Source organism: Mus musculus, chromosome 7, assembly GCF_000001635.26.
Source record: "Mus musculus strain C57BL/6J chromosome 7, GRCm38.p6 C57BL/6J".
NCBI lineage: Eukaryota > Metazoa > Chordata > Mammalia > Rodentia > Muridae > Mus > Mus musculus.
This window is the reverse complement of record NC_000073.6, coordinates 102,476,493-102,503,912: the sequence shown is the minus strand read 5'-3', so window position 1 is coordinate 102,503,912 and position 27,420 is coordinate 102,476,493. Positions and strand designations below refer to the sequence as shown.

The 27,420-nt window shown below is 46.6% G+C and overlaps 3 protein-coding genes across 3 annotated transcripts; all 3 read left to right on the top strand.

The window, feature by feature from the left end:
- Positions 1-9,139: 9,139 nt before the first annotated feature.
- On the top strand, positions 9,140-10,090 carry Olfr545 (olfactory receptor 545). The gene has a single exon (NM_146840.2). The coding sequence runs from the start codon at positions 9,140-9,142 to the stop codon at positions 10,088-10,090; it is 951 nt and encodes a 316-aa protein (NP_667051.1).
- Positions 10,091-15,605: 5,515 nt separating this feature from the next.
- On the top strand, positions 15,606-19,799 carry Olfr544 (olfactory receptor 544). The gene is made up of 2 exons (NM_020289.2): positions 15,606-15,646; positions 18,660-19,799. Exon 2 carries the CDS (start codon positions 18,795-18,797, stop codon positions 19,797-19,799), a length of 1,005 nt encoding a protein of 334 aa, NP_064685.2. The 5' UTR covers positions 15,606-15,646; positions 18,660-18,794.
- A 6,211-nt stretch (positions 19,800-26,010) lies between these two features.
- Positions 26,011-27,140, top strand: Olfr543 (olfactory receptor 543). Its single transcript, NM_001011782.2, has one exon. It carries the CDS (start codon positions 26,045-26,047, stop codon positions 27,053-27,055), a length of 1,011 nt encoding a protein of 336 aa, NP_001011782.2. The 5' UTR covers positions 26,011-26,044; the 3' UTR covers positions 27,056-27,140.
- The last annotated feature ends 280 nt before the right edge of the window (positions 27,141-27,420 follow it).

Here is a 27,420-nt window from a genome sequence, read left to right as displayed (position 1 = left end):
AGGCATGGTTGTACACACCTGTAACTCCAGGACTCTGGGTAGAGATAGGTGAACCCCAGTCTAGCCACAGCAGTGAGCTCCAGCTTTCAGGGACCGTCTCAAAATCACCTTGAAGAGCAATATAGGAAGATGCTTGATATTAGCTCCTGGCCTCTACATGCTCATACATACATCCATACATAACACACTCCAAAAATAAAATAAAATAAAACCTAGATTAATTTGTTTTAACATGTGATCCAGGAAGAGAAAGGCCATGAAGTCACCCAACCTAACACCCTCCTTTTAAGAAAGGGGAGAGAAAGGCCTGGGGGTGACTAGCCCAAGGACTCACAGCCAGAGTGTGGCACACCTCAAGAGTCTAGATTCTTTTCTCCCTGTGGCCTCCTTTCAGTACCTCCTAGGGTCACGTGTTCCATTTCTCTGGGCTGAGGTTCAGGTTTGAAGGGTGCAGATGTGAGATACAAGCCCCTGATGAGCCCCACAAATGGTGGGTGAATCTCTTGAGACAGATGTCAAGAACGTCTGTGAAATCTTGTCTCTAAAAAGGCCTCCTGTCCACTCTACCCAAGACAGTCATCCATCCCTTCCATCCCTCTACACCAATCAGAGCCACCGTCAAGTCTTTGCACATGTGAAGACTTTGGAATGCCATGAATGCTTGGCTTTCTATGGCTGTAGTAAAACACTGACTAAAACCTACCTTGGAAAGGAACAGATTTCTTTTGATTTATACTTTATAATCCATCACTGAGGGAAGCCATAGCAGGAATTCAAGAGAAGAACTTGGAAGCAGGACCTGAAGCAGAGACCATGGAGGAACACTGCTTACTGGTTCACTCCCAGGCTCACATTCAGTTGCCTTCCCTGCACCTCACAGGACCATCTGCCAACGGCTGGCATTGCCCAGACTTAGTTAGACCCTTCCACGTCAATCAACAAACAAACAAAAACAAAAAACATCACATACACATGCCTACAGGCCAATCTGATGAAGTTTTTTTTCCTCTCTCTCTGAGGGTCCCTCTCTCTAGTTTGTATCTGATTACTAAAGATTAAATGATACACCCCACCAGAAGAGACAGACAGAGGATTTGACACACCTGACCATCTCCACTGAGAGAGATCAGGGGAGGAAAGCTTAGGACAGGACACTTTGGAGACCTAGAAGGAGGAAAGAGAAGAGGGATGGTGGACACAGGGCTGCCCAAAGTCCTGGGGTAGAGTAAGGACTACTGAGGGATTGACAAGCCAGGTGGGCTGCCCAGTGCCCCTCTGCAATGATGGTGCACAGTGGTGGCGCCAGCCACTAAACCCCTTCTGCTGAAAGATTCAGGGGACTGTGACAAAGGTCGGCAAGGAGGCTTCCAGAGATGGTGGTACCTGCTGCTCAGCACCAGCCGGGTGAGGCTTGGGAAGAAAGGGCCCGTCAGGCAGAGGAGTAGGCATAGCATGAGCAGGGAGCAGGGAGGTTTGCTCTCCGGAAGAGTGGCAGGGGGTAAGCCTTGAATGCAAGTCAAGTGTCTAGACTTGCTGGGGTTGATATCGAGAGCCTCTCTCGGCAGGACTTTATTAGGTGCTAAGGGGCTGGAAAATATGAAGTGGCCGGAAGGGCAGACCTGCAGGAGACCTGGAGATGACCTGCAGGCTGCAAAGGAAGCTGGAAGTAAGACTGGCAGCATTTGGTACATGGAAAGAGCCAAGGAACCCAGCACAGCCACGGCAGACTTCCAAGAAAGACAATGGAAAAGAAAAGCTGGCAGGCATAAGGGTAGGTAAAAGGAGCAGGCCCGGTGTGACTGCACTGCCCTGGAGATGCCTGTACCCACTTTCTGTTCTCTTCCCAGCTGACCTGACATGGAGACCTCAGGACCCTCCCCCTGCACTCTGCAGCCTCAGCATCTCACCATCTCATTGGACATTGCCAATCTGCAGGAAGATCTCCATCTGAGAGAGGATGCTCACCCTGCCTGGGGAAGCTCTAAACCAAAGGAGAGGCATAGCTGAGGGTTCCAGTGTTCAGAAGACCCCTGGGTGAATAGCATCTTTCTATCTGAATGTCACTCAGCAGCTATGGGCTGCTGTTTCCTAAGAGAAGGCTTGAAGCTCACCTCCTCCAGAAAGCCTGCCTGGGGATAGCCATAGCCTTATACAGGCAGGTCTCATCCTTCTATGCTGAACTCTGCAGTCCAGGGCTTTAAACCTCTACAAGATGGGACAAAGCCTTTGTTTCTGTTGGGGTTTTTTTTTAACTTTTTTATTAGATATTTTCTTCATTTACATTTCAAATGTTATCCCAAAAGTCCCCTATACCCTCCCCCCACCCTGCTTCCCTACCCACTCACTCCCACCCAGCCACGGTCATCACATGTACACCTACCTACATAAGACCTCCAGACCAAGGCCACCTCCCTAACCATCTCCCTTCTTTCACATTCTATACATAAGGACTTTGGGGAGCTGTATGATGACCCCACAAAAAAATCCCAGGTCCACTCCCAGAGCCTACGAATGTGATCTTATTTAGGAAAGGGGGCTTTGCAGATGAAATTGATTGAATAAAGGATCTTTGGATGAGATCCTTTTGCTATTCAGAGGGAGGCTGTATCCAATAACAAATGTCTTTATAAGACAGGGGCGAGTTGGGGGGAGGGAGGGGGCTTGTGAATATGGGCACAGTTACACCACACAGGCCAAGGCAAGCCTGACGCTGCATCCAGCTGGAAGAGGCAGGGCGTGTGCTCTCTCATAAAGGCACTGAGGAAACATGGCTAGCAGCTGCCTTGGTCTGAGGATGAGAGCCACCAGAACTGTAAGAGGAAACCTTGTGTGGTTCTGGAACTCACTCTTGTAGACTGGGCTGGCCTCAAACTCACAGAGATCCGCCTGCCTCTGAGACTAAAGCTGTGTGCCACCAGAAAGGAAACCTCTTTATCGATTTAAGCACCTAGTTTGTGGCCTTTTCTTATAGAGCATTTAGAAATGAAAACAGAGACTGCAGAACCTCAAACCATTCTGAGGTTGGAGTTGGCCAAGATGTAAACTGACCAAGTGGTATGTCCAGTGGTAACTGCCACAGTCGTGGGGACCAGGGATGAAGAGGCGAGAAAGACAGCTTTGTGAGCCATTGAATGACAGACCCAGAGGCCACCTCAGTGAAGAGCGAGCCATTTACAATACAACAGTGGGGGCCTAAGGAGCTCAGTGAGACTAGCACTGAGAAACCAAGTCCTGGCCTGCATGCCACAGGGAAGAGTCATATGAGATGTGTCCTGCCCAGTGAGCAGAGGGCCCTTCTCTCAGTAAACCTCACATCTGAGCCTGGGTTGTGGATCCCTGACAGACATCTGCAAGGTCCTCCAGTCCTGTGGCTCCCCACTGGATACCACCATGCTGCTTCCTCAGTCCATCCCTGCTGAAGCAAACTCAAGTCCTGGGCTCCAAGTCACCCAGTCTTTTTTGGCTTCTGCTTTCCATTCTCTTTACCCTCATCCCTGGCTTTTGGGATAGATAGACCTCAAACCCCCACGCCCGCGCACATAGGTGTCCCTTGTCCTCGTGTGAAGCTGTAACTCAGCCACAGAACCTGTCCTCTCAGCCTGGGCAACTGCTTCCCCAACATCTCAGGCCTCGCTCAGATGTCCCCTCCTGCGTGGACTTTTCCAGAATCTCATTTGTTTCTTCTCTGGTTCCAAAGCAGGAGGGAGACAAAACAGTGAGTGGAGGGAAATAGGTTTGGTCAGGCAGTTGTCAAGGCATTGCCACAGGTCTGCAGAGTCCCCTCTGCAAGTAATCTGAAAGGACCTAGCTCTAGAAACCCCACCACTAATATGGGGTGATATGACCCCACCTCATCAGAGGCTCCCTCTCCTCAGTCTCCTCTCATAAATTCCATAGGAGCCCCCACTGATCCTTCCACACCTTCCCACCACCATATATACACACACAAAAATCATGCCCAGTAGAGGTTGCCTTTCCTTGCATTACTAGTGTCTCAGTTAGGACCAACCTGCTGGACTAACGGACACCCTACAGTCCCCCCTCTGACCCTTCCCTGCCAGAGCTACCCAGGCAGTTAGCTGCAGGCTGAGTTTGGGGCATAAGGTCGAGTTATCCCATCTCTGTTTGGTCTCTAGTTCCAGAGAGGGGACACTGAATAGCACAGACCATAGGAAGATCCTGGTGACCGGGTTGGTCCCTCAGTGCTCCTAGAAGACCATGAGTCAGGCAGGCAGCTCTTGTCTCCAAGCCATAGGCTGAGCTGAAAGCTGAGCTCCCAGGGGAGGGAGGAGGGGTGCATTTAACAGTACTTGGGGATCCCCTCCAGCTCTCTCTCTCTCTCTCTGCTCCTGCCTGACTGTGCTGGGATGAATTCAGCTCCAAGGGTAAGCATGGAGAGTATCGGGGGCAGGATGTAGGTGCTAGCTGGGGCATAAGGAGGTGGGGGAGATATGCATAGTGGTGGCTTAGGCTCACCCTGGACATGCCAGTGTCTCCATCACACACTGTTCCAGTCCACCCTGCTGCCTCCTCAGCCTCACCCTAGGCCCAGGTCTTCTCAGAAGGAAATGATTTTCTATGGAGACTATTTTGCCCTTCACCTTCCCGCCATCCTCTTCCTTTGTCCTATAATTTTCTCCATAGGAGGAGATCCAGGAATCCCCTCTGTGATTCATGACAGGGATGGGAATTCTGGCTTTAGAGTTCCATTCTTCTCTGACCTGATTCCCAATTCTCAGCTTTATACCAATGGGCTCTTTGTACCATCCCTGCCTGTATTTAGGCTGACTCTGACTTTTTTTATTAGAAACCCAGACCTCTGAGCCTGATCTCACAGCTCCATGCCCACCAGCTCAGCATCCCTGGTCCTTGTGTTGTGCCTCAGCCTCAGATTTTGTCCTAGAAGTTAATTAGAGACCTCTAAACAGTGTCCTGGGTTCCCATTGCACTTTTGGTCCTTCCCACCAGACTGTAAGTAATGTGGGCGCTGGAGGCACATCCAGGGCACATGTGAAGTCTGTGTGACCAGTAGAGTAATTGGGATATAACAAATGTCAAAAATCTATTAACAATAACTGGATCCATGAATAGATGAAGGGCCATTTCCTGTCTCTGTCAGTCCTAAAGCCACCAACAAGCCACATTGTACTTACTAGAAAACAGGTTGTACACTGAGAAGGTGTAGTAGAATATAAAACACCTTTCCTTTTTAGCTTTTAACATGATTCTGGAAATTCTGGTTTATAAAAAAAAAAAAGACATAAAACAGAAGTAGAATAATTCTCCTGAATGCCCAAAAGAATCTCCTGAAAACATTTCAATTAATGAAAAAAATTAATGACAAGATATAAAATAAACGTACAAAGTAATATCATTACTATGTAAAAGTGAAGGGTTTCAAAACTGTTATAGGCTTATAATAGCCTCAGTGGAGCACACAGCAAGACACACAGGAACACACCAACAGTGCAGGAGATGGCTCACTGTTCAGCAGTTATGTTCCAAGTGTGTCCCAGGTGTCTGTGTTTGGCTCCAGAAATGCAAATGCAGACAGAGTGCCTGCTCCCATGAACCTATACACATCGAACTATAAAGCCACTGAGAGATGCTAAAGTAAGACGTGAAAACTCAGAGCATTGTCGTTCAGGGCTTATGAGATGACTCAGAGGGTCAAATTGCTTATCTCACAAGCCTGACAGCTGAGTTCCACCCTTGGATTCCACAATGGAAGGAGAGGACCATCTCCTGACAGATATCCTCTGACATCTATACACACAAACACACACACACACACACACACACACACACACACACACACATACACACACCATACACTTACACCCTTTAAAAAATATATTTGTAAAAGAACACCACACTTTGTTACCGGGCAGAAAGAGTGTGGCCAAGATTTTGATTCTCCACAAATTACTTTATAGGTTTAATGAAGTCCCAATTTTTCAGATTGCAACAAAGTAATGTTTGAAAATTACCAAAGTGATACTAATAGTGGGGAAATTAAATAAGAATAATGAAAAACTTAAAAGTACTTGTGAAAGTGTTTCATTGGGAGTCTAAATAATGATCCTACAGTAATCAAAATGGTGCTGCGTTCTAACAACTCAGTGACCGGAAAGAGACCAGATTAAAATGGTCAAAGGTACGCGACAAACAGACATTTCTCCTGAGAAAATGAGTAAGTGTCCAGCAGACAAATGAAAAGATGCTCAGGAAAACACAAGCCAGACACAGTGATGCACACCTGTAATCCCAGCACTCTGGAGGCAGAGACAGGAGAGTCATGAGTTCAAAGTCAGCCAGTCTGCATAGTGAGTTCCAAGCCAACCAGGATCACATAGTGAGATCCTATCTGAGTAGTAATAATAATAACAATAATAATATGGAGAGAGGGAAAGGGGGTAAAAAGAGAGAAGAAAGATTAAGCATTGAATTATCTATGACTCAGCAATTTAATCCTCAGAACATAACCAAGAAAAATACATTAAAACAAAATACTCATAGTAACATTACTATAATAACCAGAAAATAAAAATAATCTAAATGTCCCCTGACTGTGAGTGGGTAGATGGGATGAGCTGTCTACATGGATGTACTATTCTTCCACTCAAAGCTAATAAAATAAGCAGGGAGTGCTGGCATGCCTTTAATCCCTGCACTCAGGAGGCAGAGACAGGAGGATTTCTTTGAGTTTGAAGCCAGCTTGGGCTACATAGTGAGCTTCAGGACAGCCAGAGATATGTAGAAAGAACCTGTCTTTAAGAAAAAAAAAAAAACTGAATAAGATACTGATGTGGACTACAGTATGGATAACAGTCAGAAAAACACAAACCAGGTATGGTGGGACACAGCTGTAATGCTAGCACTCCAGAGTTCAAATACACAGCTGGAAAAAAATTAATTTTTCTTATTTAACTAATGGGAAATGTCCAGAGTAGACAAATCCATTGACTCAGAAGGAAACTTAGCAACTCACTGGCAAGTGTTTGTAGATGGACACAGAGCTTCTATCTGGGGCGTTGCAAGTGTTGATCGTGGTGGTTATGAAGTTACTGGAAGACATTGAACTTTACACTTTAAAGGGGAAGTCATGTGGTGAGTTACAATAAATATTTTGAAAATAGCACGATACTGACATAAGTAGAAATGGAACATCACTATCTAAATAATAATTAACAATAACAAAAACAACAACCCCAGGGCCGGTGAGATGGGTCAGTGTTTATGAGCACTTTGCGGCTCTTCCAGAGAATCACAGTTCAGTTTCTAGCACCCAGGTTGCATGGCTCACAAGCCATGTTGGGTAGCTGCTGCTCCAGGACATCCAGCAATCCAGCGTCCTCTTCTAGTCTCCTCAAGCACCTGCACACATGTGTACATACCACACACACACACACACACACACACACACACACACCACATACATACATGCACACACGCACGAATGTATGTCTTAAAAATAAAAATAAAAACCTCTGCCACATAAAATAACTCAATCTAGAATTAAGACAGCAACATGAAGTGACAGAGAGGTGGAACAGTGCTGTTATCTGGATAAAACCAAGTTAAATTATTATGTCGTGAATCAAATGAATTTCACGTCAGAACTCATAAAACCTTGAATATGGGAAGATGGCTCAGTGTGTGTCTCGGTTTGAATGAGCAATGTCTTCCACTTGAACTCGTTGGTGCCACTGTTTGAGGAGATTATAAAACCTTTAAGAGGTGCGGCTTTGCTAGAGGAAGTTCTGTCACTGGGGCACGCTTCGTGGGTCTATACCGTAGACCTTCAAAAACTCTATAACAGCGTTCAACCTTCCTACTGCTGCAACACTTTAATACAGTTCCTCATGCTGTGGTGGCCCCCACCACAACCATAAAATTATTTTCATTGCTACTTCATAACTGTAATTTTGCTACTGTTATGAGTTGTAATGTAAATATCTGATGTGCAGGATCTCTGATATGCAACCCCCATGGAGGTCACGACCCACAGGTTGAGAACCACTGCTCTGCAGCCCGTGTAGTCTCACTTTGCTTCTGGTTCCTCTGTGTGTGCGCGCGCGCGCGTGTGTGTGTGTGTGTGTGTGTGTGTGTGTGTGTGTGTGTGTGTGTGTGTGTGTGCTGGTGCAGATGTGGACCCTTGGCTGGGTGCTCTGTGGACTCTCTCTTGGGAACTATAAGCCAGAATAAACTCTTCCACAAGTCTCTCTCTTGTTTTTCATGATGTTTTAACAAAGCAACAAGATTTAACTAGAACAAGGTAAAGTTTTTGCTGAACAAACATGAGAACCAAGACAGGTGGATCTCAGGGCCTCCATGGCCAGACAGGATAGCCAACACAGTGAACAACCTGTCTCAAAAATAAGGTGGAGATTTATACAGAAAGACACTCAGTGTTGACCTCTGGTCTCCATACCTTCAGGCAAGCACACTCATACAAACATGCAGGTGCAAAAAATAAAACTCACATCCCAAAGAATAACAAAATACATTTACTATCTATTTGGCCTTTGAATAAGACAGGATTGTCTATGCTAAAAGCTAAGGAAATAATTTATTTTTAAAAATACCAACTAAATTAATTTTATAAATACAAACTTTTGGCCTTAATAGTACCATAAGCAAAGTGAAAATGCTAACAAGATTTATAAACCATGTTTCAAAAATACATAATGACTAACAATTAAACGACGAGGTAAATACTAAGTTCCCAATAGACAACGAAGTCAACCATAAAATGTCACTTTACAACCACCATTGTTTAAAATCGTGGTGGCTCGGTACAAGCACCACAAAGTCAGTGACAAGATTTATTCAACATCTCTGGAAATCCAATTGTCATCCAAAAAAGAAGTGTGACTATCACTTGACCCAGGAATTTTGCATGCAATATCTCCTCCTGTGATTTATTTGAAATGCAAGCAATGATTTGTGGAAGGATCTTATTAAATAAGGCTAAACATCTTCTTTTTCCTCTAGAAATATTGGAGACTCATGAAAACCTAAGCACCCAGTCCAGCCTGGTGAGGCTGGGGCAGGTCCTAACAGGGTCTTTCAGGGACTGAACCCCGGCATCCTGCCCCTCCCCTCTCCCTGGAGCCTCCCTGAGCCCTCAGGCGTCATGTTGGGTTGGAGCAATGGCACCTACAATGAGTCCTACACCAGCTTCCTCCTCATGGGCTTCCCAGGGATGCAGGAAGCCAGAGCCCTCCTGGTGCTGCCCTTCCTCAGCCTCTACCTGGTGATCCTCTTCACCAATGCCCTGGTCATCCACACGGTGGCATCCCAGCGCAGCCTGCACCAGCCCATGTACCTGCTCATTGCCCTGCTCCTGGCTGTCAATATCTGTGCTGCCACCACGGTGCTGCCCCCCATGCTCTTCAGCTTCTCCACACGCTTCAACCGCATCTCCCTCCCTCGATGCTTGGGACAGATGTTCTGCATCTACTTTCTGGTTTCTATGGACTGCAACATCCTCCTGGTCATGGCTCTAGATCGCTATGTGGCTATCTGCTACCCTCTCCGCTACCCAGAAATAGTGACAGGACAGTTACTGGCTGGTCTGGTGGTGTTGGCAGTCACCAGGAGCACAAGCATTGTTGCTCCAGTGGTGGTGCTGGCCTCGCGGGTTCGCTTCTGCCGCTCAGATGTGATCCGCCACTTTGCCTGTGAGCACATGGCCCTGATGAAGCTTTCCTGTGGAGACATCTCGCTGAATAAAACGGCGGGACTCATTATTCGAACCTTTAATAGAGTCCTGGATATGCTCCTTCTAGGCACCTCCTACTCCCGCATCATCCATGCTGCCTTCAGGATCTCATCAGGTGGAGCACGGTCCAAAGCCCTGAACACCTGTGGTTCCCACCTGCTGGTCATCTTCACCGTCTACTCCTCCACCATGTCCTCATCCATTGTCTACCGTGTGGCTCGCACTGCCTCCCAAGATGTGCACAACCTGCTCAGTGCTTTCTATCTGTTGCTCCCGTGTCTGGTCAACCCCATCATCTACGGGGCCAGAACCAAGGAAATCAGGCAGCACCTGGTAAGGTCATTCCTGAGTGCAGGCCCCTGACTCTCCTATGATCAGTCCGTGTTGGCCCCTCAGTATTCCTGGTGAAACTGAGGAAGGCAAGAAATGGGTACAGAGGGACCAAACTGCTACCACCATGCTCATGCTTACTAGGTTTATTGTTTTTTGTTGTTTTGTTTTGTTTTTAACTAATTTAGCATACAAAACAATAGGTTTCACCACGGCATTTTCATTACACTTGTGTCCATGGCATCGTGTTCTAATTTGTCCCCTTCACCCACTGTCTACCTTGTGCCCCATATGTCCCACCATCATTGCGGCTTTCCTTTCTCATTTGGCCCGCCCACCTTCAGATCACAGGCATTCCATTATCCCTCTCGTTGCTCCTTCCCACAAACTTCCAGTCACCTAGAATAGAGGTGAGGGAGAGGGGGCGTGTACCTACAGCAGAGGTGAGGGAGAGGGGGCGTGTACCTACAGCCCCTTCAGCACTGTTCTCCCCATCATAGGAATACCGGATACCGTCTGTGCTCAGGAAGAGCATCAGTGTGTCCACAGTTACACAGCAAATCGTGGTAAAGCTACTGAGATGTAGTGAAGACATCCGTGTCTATTCCTTCTGAGAGCTCTCACCCAAAAAGACCTTCATGCAATGCAGGTTTACAGATGGTGTTTTAAACGTGGAGTCTTAGAAAAACAAAATGAACCTTTAAAAAAAAAATTAAGAATGCATCTTGACATCTGGGTGCCAGCTTTTCAAAAGAGTCTATTACTGAGTAAGTAAACTAACAAAAAGTGTTCTCCATGCTCAAAAAAGAATCAAATGTCAGGCTATTCACAGACTATTCCAAGGTAATTTACTGTTGTCCCAGGCCATGGCTCACTCTGATTCTCAATAGGACTAAGTCTAAAACCGCCTGTTTAACTATCCAGTCGATTTCAATTAGTGTCATATAGAAAATCCCTGACTTAGAAAATCCATAGGGCAATTTTGTTGTGAAATTATTCTTGAGAAAAATTAATATTATTGAGGTTGGAAATGGTGACACAGAACTATCATCCCAGCACTTGAGAGGTAAAGACAGGAGGACAGGCATGAATTTGTGCCAGCCTGGTCTGTCTGGCAGGTCCTAGGTCAGCCAAATCTACATATTAAGGCCCTGTATCAAACCAAGCAATAATAAATTATTGTTATTAAAAGTGTCTGGGTCTATAGTGGCAGAACACCCCTCGGGGCCCTGGATTTGATCCTTAGCACTGAAAAGATCAATATTGTTGCTAGTAAGTAGGTGGAGGGGATAGAAGAGGCCTCTACTTGCTACTGCATGGTCTCTGAAGGTGCCATGGCTCAAAAATACACAGCTTATTAAATAATACAGATACATTATTAAGAATTTTAACTGGAGGCTGGAGAAATAGCTCAGCAGTTAGGATCACTTGCCCCTCCTCCAGGGGTCTTGTTTTCTGTTCCCAGCACCCATGTCAACTCTCTCGCAGCTGCCATAACTCCAGCTGACCACCTAGGGCACCTGTGTACATGGCACACACATGAATAAACAAATATGCACATAAATAAAAATAAATGTTAAAATAAAATGGAGGCTGGAGAGACGGCTCAGCGGTTAAATAAGCATTCTGCCCTTGCAGAAAGCCCATTCTCAGCACCATGTGAGACAATCTGTATCTCCAGCTCCAGGATAGCCAGCGCCCTCTCCTGGCCTCCGCAGGCACCTTTTCCTAATGTGCATACACACACACACACACACACACACACACACTCATTTAATTTAAAATACAATACATTTTAATTGAAAATCTCTCTCTCTGTATGTCTCTCTCTCTTTCTGTGTGTGTGTGTGTGTGTGTGTGTGTGTGTGTTTGTGTGTGTGTGTGTGTGTGTGTGTGTGTGTGTGTGTGTGTGTGTGTGTTTTAAGATAGGGTTTCTCTGCATAGATCAGCTATCCTAGAACTCACTCTACAAACATGGCTGAAAAAAATTAAAATAAAAAAATAAAATAAACTAGGCTGGCCTAAAAATCTGCCTGTCTCTGCCTTCAGTACTGGAATTAAAGGTGAGTGTCACCCCCATCAACTGGCAAAAAAAAAAAAAAAAAAAAAAAAAAAAGTTTCTCTTAGCCTGAAACAAAATTATAATCATATGAAGTAAGATTAAAAATGAATTGCCTTAAATCATAAAGTATAATATTCTAGTTTAGGGTTTGTATCTCTAAATTGTATTTTACTTTAACAGATTCTTTGACAACCAGAAATTGTAATCATTTAGTATTAATAAATATTTACATGAATAAATAGCTGAGCCTCCTCTCAGTCACTCCTAGTTGATTCCTTGCAAACTGTTGGACCAATTATAACAATTATATAGATTCCCACTAGCATCCTCTTGTGGCACTTTCAAGAACTGTAGGAGATGGCTCAGCTCCATAAAGGCTACCTTGGAAAGGCAAACTTGAAAAACTACTGAGGGATCTTTCCTGGGATAAAAAAAAGAAGAAGAAAGAAAACGAAGAAGAAGAAAGATAAAGAAGAAAAAGAAGAAGAAGGAGGAGGAGGAGGAGGAGATGAAGAAGGAGGAGAAGAAGAAGGAGGAGGAAGAGGAGGAGGAGGAGGAGGAGGAGGAGGAGGAGGAGGAGAAGAAGAAGAAGAAGAAGAAGAAGAAGAAGAAGAAGAAGAAGAAGAAGAAGAAGAAGAAGAAGAAGAAGAAGAAGAAGAAGAAGAAGAAGAAGAAGAAGTATTATAGATGACATTTTAGATAGGCAGTGATGACCTTTGCCCTTCCTGGTGGAAGGTTTTGTGGATTGGTTGCTGTCCCTTTCCCTCCACTGGGAGTCCTTCATGTCTACAAGAGGCAGCCATTTTAGGCTTCATATCCCCCACTGCTAGGAGTCTCAGCTAGAGTGACCTCCACAGACTCCCTGGAGCCTCCCCTGCCCCCTGTCCTAGGTCTCTAGCACATCCTAGAGGTACCCCACTGCCCAATGCTGATTCTCATTCTCTCTCCCCTGCTCTCCTTACCCCTGCTCGGTTCTCCTCCCACCTCCTCTTCCACCCAGTTTCCTCCCTCCCTCCACCTCCAAAGTCTATTTCATTTCCCCTTCTGAGTGAGACTCAAGCCCTACAAATAGTCCAGGATGGGGAACAATGGAGCTCAAACAGGAATTTCCAGATTCTTCTATATGGATTTGACTCCGTTTCCTCAGATGCCACAAACAAAGAAACAAGCAAACAAATGAAAGATCCAGAGCCTCTTCTCTTAGGTTATGAGAACTAAATAAGAGTTTACAGGCCAGACATGGTGGTGTACTCCCTCAATCCCAGGAGGCAGAAGCAGGCAGATCTCTGTGAGTTTTTTGAGGCCAGCCTGGTCTACACAGGGAGTTCCTGGCCAGTCAGGCTACATATTTATATCTAGAGAGAGAACATTATTAGATCATTGTATCTGGCCACAGCTTGATGCAGTTTGTGTTCTCAGGAGATGACACACAGTAGGTCTTAGTACTAAGGCAGGAACAGTGGGAAGCAAGCTGGAAATCCAGCATCAAGCAATCAGATGTTTGTTTGTTTGTTTCAAGACAGGGTTTCTCTGTTTAGCCCTGGCTGTCCTGGAACTCACTCTGTAGACCAGATGATCAGATTTATATCATGGAAGACTTTCACAAAGACAGAGTTAAAATTGTGGTTGGGATGTGGTGTATGAGAAAAGAATATATTTCCAATTTAGAAAAAAAAAAAAAAAAACAGAAGTTAAGCTAGCAAAACATTGAGACTCTTTTACTAAATTGCAATGAATATTCTGTTCATGCATACATGCTATTCTCTCTCTCTTTCTCTCTCTCTCTCTCTCTCTCTCTCTCTCTCTCTCTCTCTGTCATGCACACACACACACACACACACACACACACACACACAGCCAATGTACAAACATCAGAAAATTATAAGTGGTGTGCCTGTAATTCTAGCACTTGGGAGGCTGAGGCAGGAAGACAGTGAGTTCTAGGCCAGGCTGAGCTACACTGTGAGACCCAGTCTCAAAGATCAGGGTGAGGAGGAAGAGAGAAAGAGAAGGGATATGTAACAAGCCAAGAGCATTTCATTTTTATCAAGTGAGAACAGACTAAGACAAAGTAAGCTAACGCACTCTCACCTACTGAGTGTCAGACAGAATAGTCACAAGCCACAAGCTACTGTCACAATAATCACACTGGAAATAGTATTAACAAGAACACAGTGGTCAGTGGTAGAAGGAGTCAAGGGTGCAGGTATGAAATAGGCGTACCCATTGATGGCTTTCCTGGCTCTGACTGCTAGCTCTGCCCTATCCTGGAAAACATGGGTGGTAGGAGTATTTCTTCTTCTTTTTTAAATTGGATATTTTGTTTGCATTTAAATGTTATCCCCTCTCCCACCTACCCCCAAAACCCTCTATCCTATCCCCCTCCTCCTGCTTCTATAAGGGTGTGCCCCCAACCACCCACCCACACCCACCCTCGCATTCCCCTACACTGGGGCATGGAGCCTTCACAGGACCAAGGGCCTTTCCTCCCACTGATTCCATCCTCTGCTGTATATGAGGCTGGAGCCATGGGTCGCTCCATGTGTACTCCTTGGTTGGTGTTTTAAACCCTGGGAGCTCTGGGGGTCTGGTTGGTTGATACTGTTGTTCTTCCTATGGGGTTGCACACCCCTTCAGCTCCTCAGTCCTTTCTCTAATGGTAGGATCATTTCTTTTTTTTTAATTAGATATTTTCTTCATTTACATTTCAAATGCTATCCCTAAAGCCCCCTATACCCTCCCCCCTCACGTTGCTCCCCAACCCACTCACTCCTGCTTCCTGGCCCTGGCATTCCCCTGTACTGGGGCATATGATCTTCGCAAGACCAAGGGCCTCCGTAGGAGCATTTCTAACAGAGGAAACACCAAAGGATGTCAGGGTTTGGAAATGAGAGCATGACTCCAGTGCACAGTGTGATCTACGGAAACTTCCAACAAGCAGTTAAACAGGGCCGGGCACAAGGCGTCAACCTGGCTGTGGGGAGTCAGTGGGGTTGATGGGCTGCTGACCCATCATAGTGACAAAAAGGTGGAGAAAGAGTGGGTGAGGGGCTGGTGAGATGGCTCAGTGGGTAAGAGCACCCGACTGCTCTTCCGAAGGTCAGGAGTTCAAATCCCAGCAACCACATGGTGGCTCACAACCATCCGTAATGAGATCTGACTCCCTCTTCTGGAGTGTCTGAAGACAGCTACAGTGTACTTACATATAATAAATAATAAATAAATCTTTAAAAAAAAAAAAAGAGTGGGTGAGAGAGTCAGAGTTGAGTCTTGGCAAACTACTCCCTGCATACAAGTACCTCCCTGTTGCCTAACTAGTCTCTGTCAGGAGATGTTCTCACTCACACTAATCCCCACCTACAGGATCCTGGTGACCACTGGGGCCCTGGTAATTGGCTAAGTCAGACCTGAGAGGGAGCCTCAGAAGCCCTTGTTCCCCTCAGGGAGGCATAGAAAGACTTTAACTCACCCTGGCAACTGGGGACTGACTTGACCAGTCTTTACTTCCCCTGCCTGTGTGAGTCCTGGTAAGTAGGAGCCTATGTGCTTAGCCAAGCAGGGGTGTGGGGGAGGCTGTCAGAGAGGAGAGGAACGAGGGCAGCAGCCAACTCCTTCTGGCCCAGTTCATCTGGCCCAGTGCTTCACCACTTCCAACCCAGGGGGATTCACTGCATTCACATTCGCAGTCTCTAACACTGGTTTTCAGAGCCTTTGAGGTTGGCTACGTCTTCTAAGTCATCTTCTGAGAGGAACCCAAAGCCATATTGTAGCAGGCTGAATCTGACTTATTCCTCTCTTCTTGCACAGAGGTAGACAAATTCTAGGCCTTTCTAGCAGGTGTGCCTCTCAGATGTCTCACTCATCAAACCCCCTCTCTATCACAACCACCCTCCCTTCCACATGTAGACACAACTACATTCACCCTGCAGTTCAGTCAGTGTGCCTGAAGACAGCAGGGCAGGGTTTCTGTCCTCACAGACAACATAGCCAGTGCCAGGAAGAACCCCATTTTGTATAAGAAAGGGATCTAAGACTGGACATCCCTTTTCTTGACATATGGGGACTGAGACTGCATGATCGGTCTACAACTCTGGAGTAGAGTATGTGTCTATGCACACCAACCAAGGCAGTGGCCCTTCCTCTGTCCCCAAACTCTCTCTTCGTGTCCAGGACTTGCGGGTAGGCTTTGAGCTCACTTCTTTCACTTACTAGAAGGGAGCACGGAGAAAGAAGCACCAAGCCTGGTGTGGCGGTTCATGCCTGTGTTATCACAGCACTTGGAAGGTAGAAGAGGGAGGACGGGTTCAAGGTCATCCTCCGCTACACTGTGAGTTTCAGGCCAGCCTGGAAGACATGAGATCCTGTCTTTAAAAGAGAGAGAGAAACAGGGAGAGAGAGGAGGAGGAGGAGGAAAAGAAGGGAGAAGAGGAGGAGGGAGAAGAGAAAGAGGAAAAAAGTTGCTCACATCAGCCTCATATATTTCACCATCCTAAAAAGCCAACATTGTAACTCCCCCCTCACAGCTAGGATTGCTGAAATCCCTTGACCACCAGAGTCACACAAGTGGGTGACAGGACCAAGGTTCCCCATGACATATCCCCACCGTGCTGTCCCCATAAGCTCAGCACACTCCAGCTTTGGGTCATCCTCTTCCCAGCCTGGCCTTCCTCCAGTCTGATGCTCTTTCTTCTTTGCAGTGTCAGCTATGCTTTTTGCTGCCTCCTGCGAGGTGAGGGAACCCACACCCAGTACCCTGTCCTGTCAGGACCACATTTAGACCAACACAAACTCCTATCCCTAAAGCCTCCTCTAAAAGGTTGTGCCTGGTGTGGTGGCATACACCTTTAATCACTTAGGAGGCAGAGGCAGATGTATCTCTGAGTTTGAGGCCAGCATGGTCTACAGAGCAAGTTCCACGACAGCCCGGGCTACATGGAGACACCCTGCCTCAAAACAAACAAACAAACAAACAAACAAACAAACAAAAACACTAGGTTTTATAGATTAAATGGGCTCTGTGTGGTTCCTGGGAGCACACCCAGGAACAAGGGAGGAATATTCAGAGAGATGATGGTAGCTCCATAGAAAGTCCTTCCTAAGGATGGGCTCTGCCCCAAACTTGGACAGACTTGTGGTAAGACGGGTTGTTTTACAAGCAGATAGACACCCCAAAATAAAATGGGCTTCAAAACAAAATAAAGCCTTACCTACATAAGCCATTGTTCTTTCCAACATCAGTGAGCTGTGCTCTGACCAAGGCACCCGGCAGAGAATCACATCCCTGCTGGAGGGCCTGACTCTTCCTCCTAAGTGTCTGCCCTCTGCTGCTGCCCACAGATCCCTGAGCTCCACAGGTCTCTGATACCAAAAGGTCCTGTGATTCCAGGGGAGCCCAGAGAAAAACAAGAATGACTGCACAGCCCCCACCCCTGTCCCTTTCTCACTACCACTAAATGACTTGAAATATGAAGTGTCCTGATAAGCTGTCCTTATCACTCCATGCACTTTTCTGAGAACCTAAGCCCCGAGTCATAGCCTCAGCCTGAGCCTCAGGCCCAGGGTCCCCACTCCACACCCTCCTCTGCTCAGACTCTGGGGTCAACCTAGGATAGATCTGCAACCTAGGAGGTCTGCATTTCTAAGGAGATGGCTGTACACTCAGGGTTGAAGATAATGGAGCACCATATGATGGTAGGGGTGGGAGGAAGAAAGAGGCAGGGGAAGGAAGAACCAAGGGAAAAGAGTTGAATGGCTCCATCAGATGGGGCCATCATGAAAGAGAGAAACTGCCTCTCACCCCATTTCTAGACTTTTTTTTTTTTAATGTAAGAAGTACCCTGTAGCTTCCTGCTGTGGTAAATTATCTCCCGTTGGGATGTGGGAGACATGTCAACTCTTACCAAAAGCACTCGCTCTCTCTCTCTCTCCCTCTCTCTCCCTCTCTCTCCCTCCCTCTCTCTCTGATTCCCAACCTAATGCCTTTCCATGTCTTCAGTGGGCACAGCACCAGGAGCCACACAAATGTCCAGCCACCTCCTCTATAACTCCTGCATAGCAAGACTACTCAAGCGTGGGTTCTCCCCCACCTTGGGTTTTGTCACATCAGCGGAAGTCAGAATGGAATGGGATTCATGTCAGCACCCATGTGTTCATTGCATTCTCTCCCTTGCCACTTTGATCTCATTCAATACAGTCTGAATTCCTTCAAGACAAGAGATAATGTATTACTCACCAGGTGTTCCAAATCCCTGGTATAGAAACTAGCACAAAGTAGGTCTTCAATAAGAATTCATTAATGAAGCCGAGTGGTGGTACACGCCTTTGATCCCAGCACTCGGGAGGCAGACACAGGCAGATTTCTGAGTTTGAGGCCAGCCAGGTCTACAAAGTGAGTTCGAGGCCAGCCAGGGCTACACAGACAAACCCTGTCTCGAAAAACCAAAAAAAAAAAAAAGAATTCATTAATGAAAAAGAAGGGGGAAAATGGAGGGCCATGGAAAGTAGCTACTTCTAACATACAACTCTTCATTTCCTCCATAGAAATGCTGTAGTTAATGTCTACACCCAGTCCAGCCTGGTGAGGCTGGGGCAGGTCCTAGCAGGGCCTTTCAGGGACTGAACCCCGGCATCCTGCCCCTCCCCTCTCCCTGGAGCCTCCCCAAGCCCTCAGGCGTCATGTCAGGGTGGAGCAATGGCACCTACAATGAGTCCTACACCAGCTTCCTCCTCATGGGCTTCCCAGGGATGCAGGAAGCCAGAGCCCTCCTGGTGCTGCCCTTCCTCAGCCTCTACCTGGTGATCCTCTTCACCAATGCCCTGGTCATCCACACGGTGGCATCCCAGCGCAGCCTGCACCAGCCCATGTACCTGCTCATTGCCCTGCTCCTGGCTGTCAATATCTGCGCTGCCACCACCGTGGTGCCCCCCATGCTCTTCAGCTTCTCCACACGCTTCAACCGCATCTCCCTCCCTCGATGCTTGGGACAGATGTTCTGCATCTACTTCCTTATTGTCTTTGACTGCAACATCCTCCTGGTCATGGCTCTAGATCGCTATGTGGCTATCTGCTACCCTCTCCGCTACCCAGAAATAGTGACAGGACAGTTACTGGCTGGTCTGGTGGTGCTGGCAGTCACCAGGAGCACATGCATTGTTGCTCCAGTGGTGGTGCTGGCCTCGCGGGTTCGCTTCTGTCGCTCAGATGTGATCCGCCACTTTGCCTGTGAGCACATGGCCCTGATGAAGCTTTCCTGTGGGGACATCTCGCTGAATAAGACGGTGGGACTCACTGTTCGCATCTTCAACCGAGTCCTGGATATGCTCCTGTTAGGTGCCTCCTACTCCCGCATCATCCATGCTGCCTTCAGGATCTCATCAGGTGGAGCACGGTCCAAAGCCCTGAACACCTGTGGCTCCCACCTGCTGGTCATCTTCACTGTCTACTCCTCCACCATGTCCTCATCCATTGTCTACCGTGTGGCGCGCACTGCCTCCCAAGATGTGCACAACTTGCTCAGTGCTTTCTATCTGTTGCTCCCGTGTCTGGTCAACCCCATCATCTACGGGGCCAGAACCAAGGAAATCAGGCAGCACCTGGTAGCTCTGTTCCAAAGGACTCAGCAACAGGTCTTCACTGAGAAGCCCCAGTCCCTGCCCTCGAATAGAGAGCTTCCTGGATGATTGTCCAGAATTTGTGGGTCTCAAAATCACTTTCACTATTCAGTGAAGGAGGGGCATTCAAGTGGGCATTCGTCTCTGGTATATTTTGTCTCGGCTATTTTAGTTCAGCATCCTATTTATGAGAAGGGTCTATTCTATATCTCCAGCTGTCTAGAACTCCTTAAGTGGCCCAGGATGACCTGGAACCCAAACAATTCTCCTTTCTTAGTTTGCCAAATGCTAGCATTAGAGGCATGAGTCACAGTGCCTGGCTTATCTGCACTCATACTGGAGAGCCTCATGTCTGCTTTCCAAAAAGCACTTACTCACTCTGAACTAGCAACTGAAAGCAAGGTCTGACCCTGGCTTGAAGTTCTCCCCAATTCCTCTGCATATGTTTTAGTCATGTGTTTATTTATTCAGCCATAAAATGTTTATTCTGCATACAACATTGGAACTCAATGATTGCAAAGAAAGAAAAAAGTATATATCTCTAGAAGGAGGTCCCAAATCTACCACTTTGTGACAATGTGATATTCAATAGTAGTTTATGTGCAAAACTCTGTGGCAAGGAGGAGGAGGAGACACTCACTAAAGGTAGGAATGTCTCACAGAGAAGGTGGTTTACCCCAGATAAGGAAAGAAAGAGAAGATGTGGATAAAGTTTGCAGCGTAGAAAGAACACGGGGCTCAGGAAAGGAGATCGTGGTTCAGTCACTCACAGATGGTAAGAGCACAGAGCAACCCTAGAATTCCCCACCCCGACCCAGAGTCTTTGCCTTCTATTCTGCAAAATGGAGGCAACATTTCCTGCCTGATAGAGACTGAGCTGGTTGAAGGAGAGCCATGGCCTGATGCATTCAATGAGGTGCTACATGGACCTAAAAAAGTAGAGCAGAAAAGCCAAATCTTGAAAGAAAGAAGGACCCTTCCATTGTTGAAAGGGGGGCTGAGGGCTGCAGACTGCACAGCTATGCTACATTCCCAGAGACCCTTGGTCCACACACAGCTTGCACTCAACTCTAGCAGGCAGCACAGGGGAGCCAGAGCCCTGGAGAGGGAGTCTGGCTTCTGGTTACAAGGATAGATGAGACTGTAGTGTTCGGGAGGAGTGAGGAAAGCTTCAAGTCCTAGAGATCCGTTTGATGTTCAAAAGAAGGGATGGGAGTGATGACCCAAGGCAGGACCTTGTTTGTGACCTGTATGGGGGTAAATGACCATTAAACAAGGATGCTAAATAGATCATTGAAAGGGTGAGCAGCTCTCTAGTCCCTCCTATCCATGCTGGATTGGCTTCAGGATCCCTCCCAACACCAAAACTTGCAGACAATCAAATCCTTTGTGTAAAATGGTAAGTAGGCATATATAACCTCCACCCGTTCTCCCATATGCTTTAATATATGTATGAGACTTAATACAATGTAAACACTATATAAATAATTGTTGTACTATGCATTTAAGAAATCATAAACAGAAAAAGCCTATTCATGTTCAATACAGATGCAATTCCTTTAAATATTTTGATCTATAGTTGGTTGAATCATGGATGCAGCATCTGTAGATTGGGGATGCTGACTGCTGTAATTCAGGAGAATGGCCAAGCTGGTACGTCCTTTCTTTATGAAAACAGAAAGGGCTTTGAGCTACCGGATGACAATGATGAAGAAAGAAGAAACCACAAGTTTTGGAAAGCAGTCATTTTATAAACATTAGAAAGCCACTGTGGAACAGCAGAGCTAGCTCGGCAGTAAAGAACAAGCACAAGCACTGCCTGATCTTGTAGAGGACTCAATTCCCAGCTCACAATCATCGGTAACTCCAATTCCAAAGGACCTAATGCCTCTGTGGGCCCTGTACACACGTGGTGCACAGACATACATACAGGCAAACACTCCAACATGCAAAATTTTTAAAATTATTTTTAAAAAAGAAAGCCATTAATTAGGAACAGTATTTGGGAGCATCAAGATTTAGTCTGGAGGACTGGAGTTGCAGATGGTTGTAAGCCGCCTGATATGGGTGCTGAGAACTGAACCCCAGTCCTCTTCAAGAGCAACCAGTGCTCTCAACCACAGAGCCACCTTTCCAGCCCCAAGCTATTCCTTCTTATAACACACATTTAACTGAAGCTTCCTTTTTCTAAAAACAAAAAAACAAAACAAAAAAAAAAAACACCTTAAATACGTCAAGTCCAAAATGAAGATGGTTCATAACAGTACAAAGTAGTTGGTGTGTGTTTTTAAAATAAGCCTATAAAACATCAATAAATCAACAAATCCCACAGTAACCATTTAATAATAACAGGAGGAAGAGGAACAAATTCTTCTAGGGTTCTCTTTGTTCCCTCCTTCAAGTCCCTGGAAATGACTCTCCTCTGGGACTCTCCTCTGGTCCTCACATGAGCCCCAAGTATAATTAACTCTCCCTCCTCAGACTCACAGATCAGTGCCTTGGAACTGGGCACTGATCACAGACCTAACCTCTTCAGAGGTGAAATCAAGGCCCAGCGGGTTGACTGCTTAGAGACTACTGCAGGCTGCCTCGGCGAGGACAAAGAGTTCTGGGGAATTTGGAGGCAGGTAAACCTGAGGTTGGAATCTACTTTACCTTTTACTTCTGGCAAACTTAGGTTTGCCTTTCAGCCCCATAATATAATGCCTACAGTGCGTTAAGGGTGCTAGTTCCATTCTCTCCTCTTAAGTATCTTCACCTACAGGCTAATATAAGTGAGTGCTAGTCTCTTGAAGCACACACTACATGATAAACACCTGGCACAGCGTTGCCAGGTAATAGACCCTTCTTCCCTTACTGCTGAGAATAAAACAGCTCAAAGGTTTCCAGCGCTGCCTCACGTAGGGCACAAAGGATGCCGAGGTAAGACTTAGAGTTTGAAGCTTGGTCCTCTGGCTAGATGAGAGGAAGAAAGTCATTTGAAATCTTTGAGCCTAAGAGGGTTCAATTTTCATTCACTGGCTCAGCCTCAAAGAGCTGCTTCAAGGTTTAATATGATCTCTTATCGTACACTTATCAAGTCTGCCAACACACTTCATAAACACCCTGTTCTGCAGTAGGCTCTGTGCAGGACAGTGGGAGAGAAATGAATAAGCCGTGGCCTTCAGTCTGGTGAGGAGATAGATAAACACACTGTGTGTGAGAAATGCCTGACTGAGCATGCCAAGGGCTCAGCTAGGGAAGGAAGAAGGAAGATTGGGATCTAGGAGGCTATATGAAATTAAGGAAAAGCTTGTTTTCTCCAGTGACGGTCAGTTGAGTTTCATAAGCTGGGGGACGGGGACAGAGGGAGAAGAGGAAGACGCCCGGAAGACAAGGGGGAGACAACCACCTCTCCCCTGGAACGTGGCCACAGCAACCACATCCCTTGTGAGGATAGGAAGGAGGGTTTTGCTATGGAGGTTATGCCTTTCTTTGGGAATCATGTGAAGTCAGCAGGTCTCATTTCAGCCCTCCTGTCTGTTCACGTGGTGCCTACTCTGCACATTGATCTTAAAGGACAATTTAGCATCATTGATCTTACCCGATTAGTCTGTAAGTTCATACTCCCTGAAGCCTCCCCAGCAACCAAGTCTCCTCCAGTCTCTGCCTGTTTGCTCCTGGCTCAAGTTCTCTGTGCTCACCCCCTTATGTCTTTCACTGACTCCTGCTACTTCTATCTGTGCCTTGGAGTGCTACCTCATGCCCCACACTTCCATCCTTGGCCTCAACCCCTCATCTGAACGCTCCACTTGTATGTATAGTCATTGACTAAAAAAACTCTCCACTTGTGAGTTGCTTCAAGAACCCCAGTGCTGTTCATTAGCTGCACCCTTTAGAGTCTCCACCTAATTCCTCCCTTTTCAGAGTTTGGCAACTCCAATATAATCATTACAGCTTTAAAACCTTGAAATTACTGATCATCTCTTTCTTTCTCCCTAATGGACTGCTCTGTGGTTGTTTTGACTCTAGGAAGTTCTTCCTTGTTTTTTTTTTCTAAGTTCTTTCCTTGCCAGTTAAAGGGCAGCATCCCACCCCCATCCTGTCCTTTCTCCACAGAATCATTAATTATTCTGCATAGTCTTTACTGACAGCCTCAGGATCCCATGTCAAGGAAGTTCCTTATGGAATCTACCCAAGGACTGAATGCCAAGATACAAGACAGAAAACTTGTAGATCATATGATAAGGACAGGACAACCTTGTCCAAGTCACAGGATCTATGGGCAGCCTGCCAAGACTTTCTCCCTTATACTCTCTGGCATATCTGGGAAGGAACACTGATTGCCCAGTGTCTTCCTGGCTACTGCTCCCCAGGGTTCCTTTTCCGTCTTTCCTGTACCACTTCTTGCCATGTCCCTGTCTCATTGCCACCACCCTCCACCGCCTTTCACGGGCTCAACTATGATGAACATTTTTATCACTTCGCAAAGGCTGTCTGGTCCTCACCCAACTCAAACAATGACAGATCTTCCAAAAGCTGCTGTCCAGAGCAATGCTCTGGAATATTCAGAAAGCCATCCCAGGGTGAGGGAAATTCCAAACCCACCCCCTCCTGAATTCTCTCTGCTGTGAGGGTTTGTTAAAAGGCATGCCTCTTCTGGTATCCAGAGGGAGTGTGGTCATGCCCAGGCAAGCCCTGGCTGAGAGGGAGGAGAGCATCCCTGAATTGCTCCACAGTTCCCGAGGCTTCTCTGATCTTCAGGGTTGATAGCATTTCTGCAGTGAGGTGGCTAGTTGCTGAGGATGCCTGGCCATAGCTCAGATTCTAAAACCCAGCAAGACCCAGGCAAACCACAACAAGGTGCAAACCCTAAACTCGTGAGAAAAGAGCACTCTGTAGTGACTACCCAGATGCGAGCCCAGCTCAGTTATTTATGAGCTGTGTGACTTTGAACTAGACTTTAGCCCCTCCATGTCTTGGTTTCCTTCTTAGTAAAATTACTTTTTTTTTATTTCATTTTATTTTTAGACAGGGCCTCATTATGTAGCCTTGGCTGACCTGTAACTCACTATCTACAGGCTAGTCTAAACACACAGAGATCTGGATCTAAAGGCATATAACACAACATTAATAAAAATGAAGATGGGGGGGGGGGGAGGCTGGGCAGTGGTGGCGCATGCCTTTAATCCCAGCACTTGGAAGACAGAGTTCAAGGCAGATTTCTAAGTTCAAGGCCAGCCTGGTCTACAGAGTGAGTTCCAGGACAGCCAGAGCTATTCAGTGAAACCCTGCCTCGAAGAAAAAAAAAAAAGACTTTTTTTTTTTTAATTCTAGATTTAGTTATGTGTATGAGTGTCTTGCTCGCATGCATGCCTGTGTATTTTGTGTGTACTTGGGGCCTGCAGAGCTCAGAAGAGAGCCCTGTACCCCTCGGAGTTGGCGTTACAAGCAGTTGTGAGCCATCATGTGGGTACTGGGAATTGAACCTGGATCCTCTGCAAGAACACTAAGTGCTCTTAGCCACTGAGCCACGCCTCCAGTCCAGTCTCAGCTAACTTTTGAACACATCTGGAACATTTCCTGATATACAATCACTATCAAATAAGCCCAACCTACATGTACAGCCTCCTCCTGCTTCTCATCCATCTACCCCCAAGCAAAGCAGAGCCTCAGGGAAGCTTGTGTATCTATCTGTCTGTGTGGCTCTGTGCTTGGAGCTCTGGTGAACTCCCGACTCTCCCTGGACTCACACTGGTAAAGGAAAGTAAGCCTCAAGGACAAGGCCAGGCAGGTGCTGCAGCCAGACTACAGGGGCTAAGAAAGGGACCAGACTCTGCAGCCTAGTGCTTTTGAACCAAGAAACCCAGTTTTCTCAGCTGCTTTCCTCTGTCCTAGCCAGTGTACATTGAGCACAGAGGTGAGACCACACCGATCTTGGCTGGCTTCTTTCTCCCCACTTTGACTTGGGTCCTTCCCAGTCTCCTTGGGACAAAGATTCTTTATATACTTTCTAACCAAAGTTGTTTTTTTCTTTCCTTGTTTTATCTCCGAACATCATTTTCCCCCTCTCATATACTACATTTAATTTTGTGTTTTATTAATAAGAAAACACCTCTTGTTTAACTCAACAAGAATGCACATATAACATACCAAAATAAATATCTTGTACAGGAGCTCCCTGAGAACAAGAAATGTCTTATTCATCTGTGAGCTCCCCAAACACACACACCCCAGGTAGATTCCCATCATGTGAGCCTCAGGCTCCTAAAATAACCATTTTGTTCTAACAGCCCCTGATCTTCTCTCCTGGTGCCAGCCCAGGACCAAAGTCAATGGGTGAGGATGGAAATACCAGTATCTTCAACCTTTCCTACAGCAGCTTCCTCTTGGTGGGCTTCCCTGGATTGCAGGAAGGGCGACCCCTTCTGGTCCTGCCTCTTACCTTTCTCTATGTGTCCATCGTTTCTGCCAATGCCTTAGTCATTCATACAGTGGTGGCCCAGAGGAGTCTGCACCAGCCCATGTACGTGCTCATTGCTCTGCTCTTGGCTGTCAACATCTGTGCCTCCACAGCCGTGAGGCCTAAAATGCTTGAAGGCTTTGTGCATTATGCAAATCCCATCTCACTCCGCGGCTGCCTCACACAAATGTTCTTTATCTACTTTACGCTCCTTCTGGACTACAATCTCCTGCTGGCCATGGCTCTAGATCGCTATGTGGCCATTTGCCACCCACTCCGCTATACTGACCTGATGACCTCACACTTACTGGGCCTGATGGCCACTTTTGCGATAACGCGGAGCCTAGGAGTGGCAGTGCCCCTAGTGGTACTAACTGCAAAAGCTCAATTCTGCAAGACATCCGTCATAAGACACTTCACCTGCGAGTACATCGCACTGTTGAGCATCGCTTGTGGAGACCTGACCTTCAACAACCGCTTGGGATTGGCTATGCGTTTGGTCACTGTGACTTTTGATCTGGCCTTATTGGGAACCTCCTATACCCGTATCATCTATGCAGCCTTCCGGATCTCTTCTGGAGGAGCCCGAGCCAAGGCCTTGCACACTTGTGGCTCCCACTTACTGGTCATCCTCACCATCTACCTTTCTGGTCTTTCCACTTCCATTGTCTTTCGAGTGGCCAAGACTGTGTCTCAAGATGTCCAGAACCTACTCAGTGCCATATACCTGCTGCTCCCAGGAGCCTTGAATCCTCTCATTTATGGGGTGAGAACTAAGGAGATCCGGCAACACATAGAGAAAATGCTCTGTGGAATGCAGTCACCCCAAGACAGCAGAGAGAAGTCACAGAATGTGAGAGGGGAGAGGGACTTGCCAGGGTAAGAGGGGGTTTTTAACTTGAGAAGCTGGGGCTGCGCCCTCTGAGAACAAGAAGTGGACGGTCTGTACTAACAGGCTGGGTGGGTCCTGAGCACGGTACGGTTCAATGGCATCCTCTTGTTGCTGCTATGACTTGTTGAATTCTTAGAACATTCTGCTACTTACACCACCACCACTCCCAACAATAGAACTGCTTTTATTTATCCTTCTAAGTCATTTTGTCTTCTTTCCAACTCTTAAAAAAAAAAAAAAAGCTCATTCTATTTGAAGATAGCTACAGCTTCACTAGGAGATACAGAGCAAGTCAAACAGTTCATTATGTGCCCTGAACCCCTGTTCCCCTGTTTGAAGCAAATGAAGTCCAGGTC

Bases quoted from the DNA above. Each gene is read 5' to 3' on its own strand.
- Olfr545 (NM_146840.2), top strand. From the start codon at position 9,140: ATGTTGGGTTGGAGCAATGGCACCTACAATGAGTCCTACACCAGCTTC.
- Olfr544 (NM_020289.2), top strand. From the start codon at position 18,795: ATGTCAGGGTGGAGCAATGGCACCTACAATGAGTCCTACACCAGCTTC.
- Olfr543 (NM_001011782.2), top strand. From the start codon at position 26,045: ATGGGTGAGGATGGAAATACCAGTATCTTCAACCTTTCCTACAGCAGC.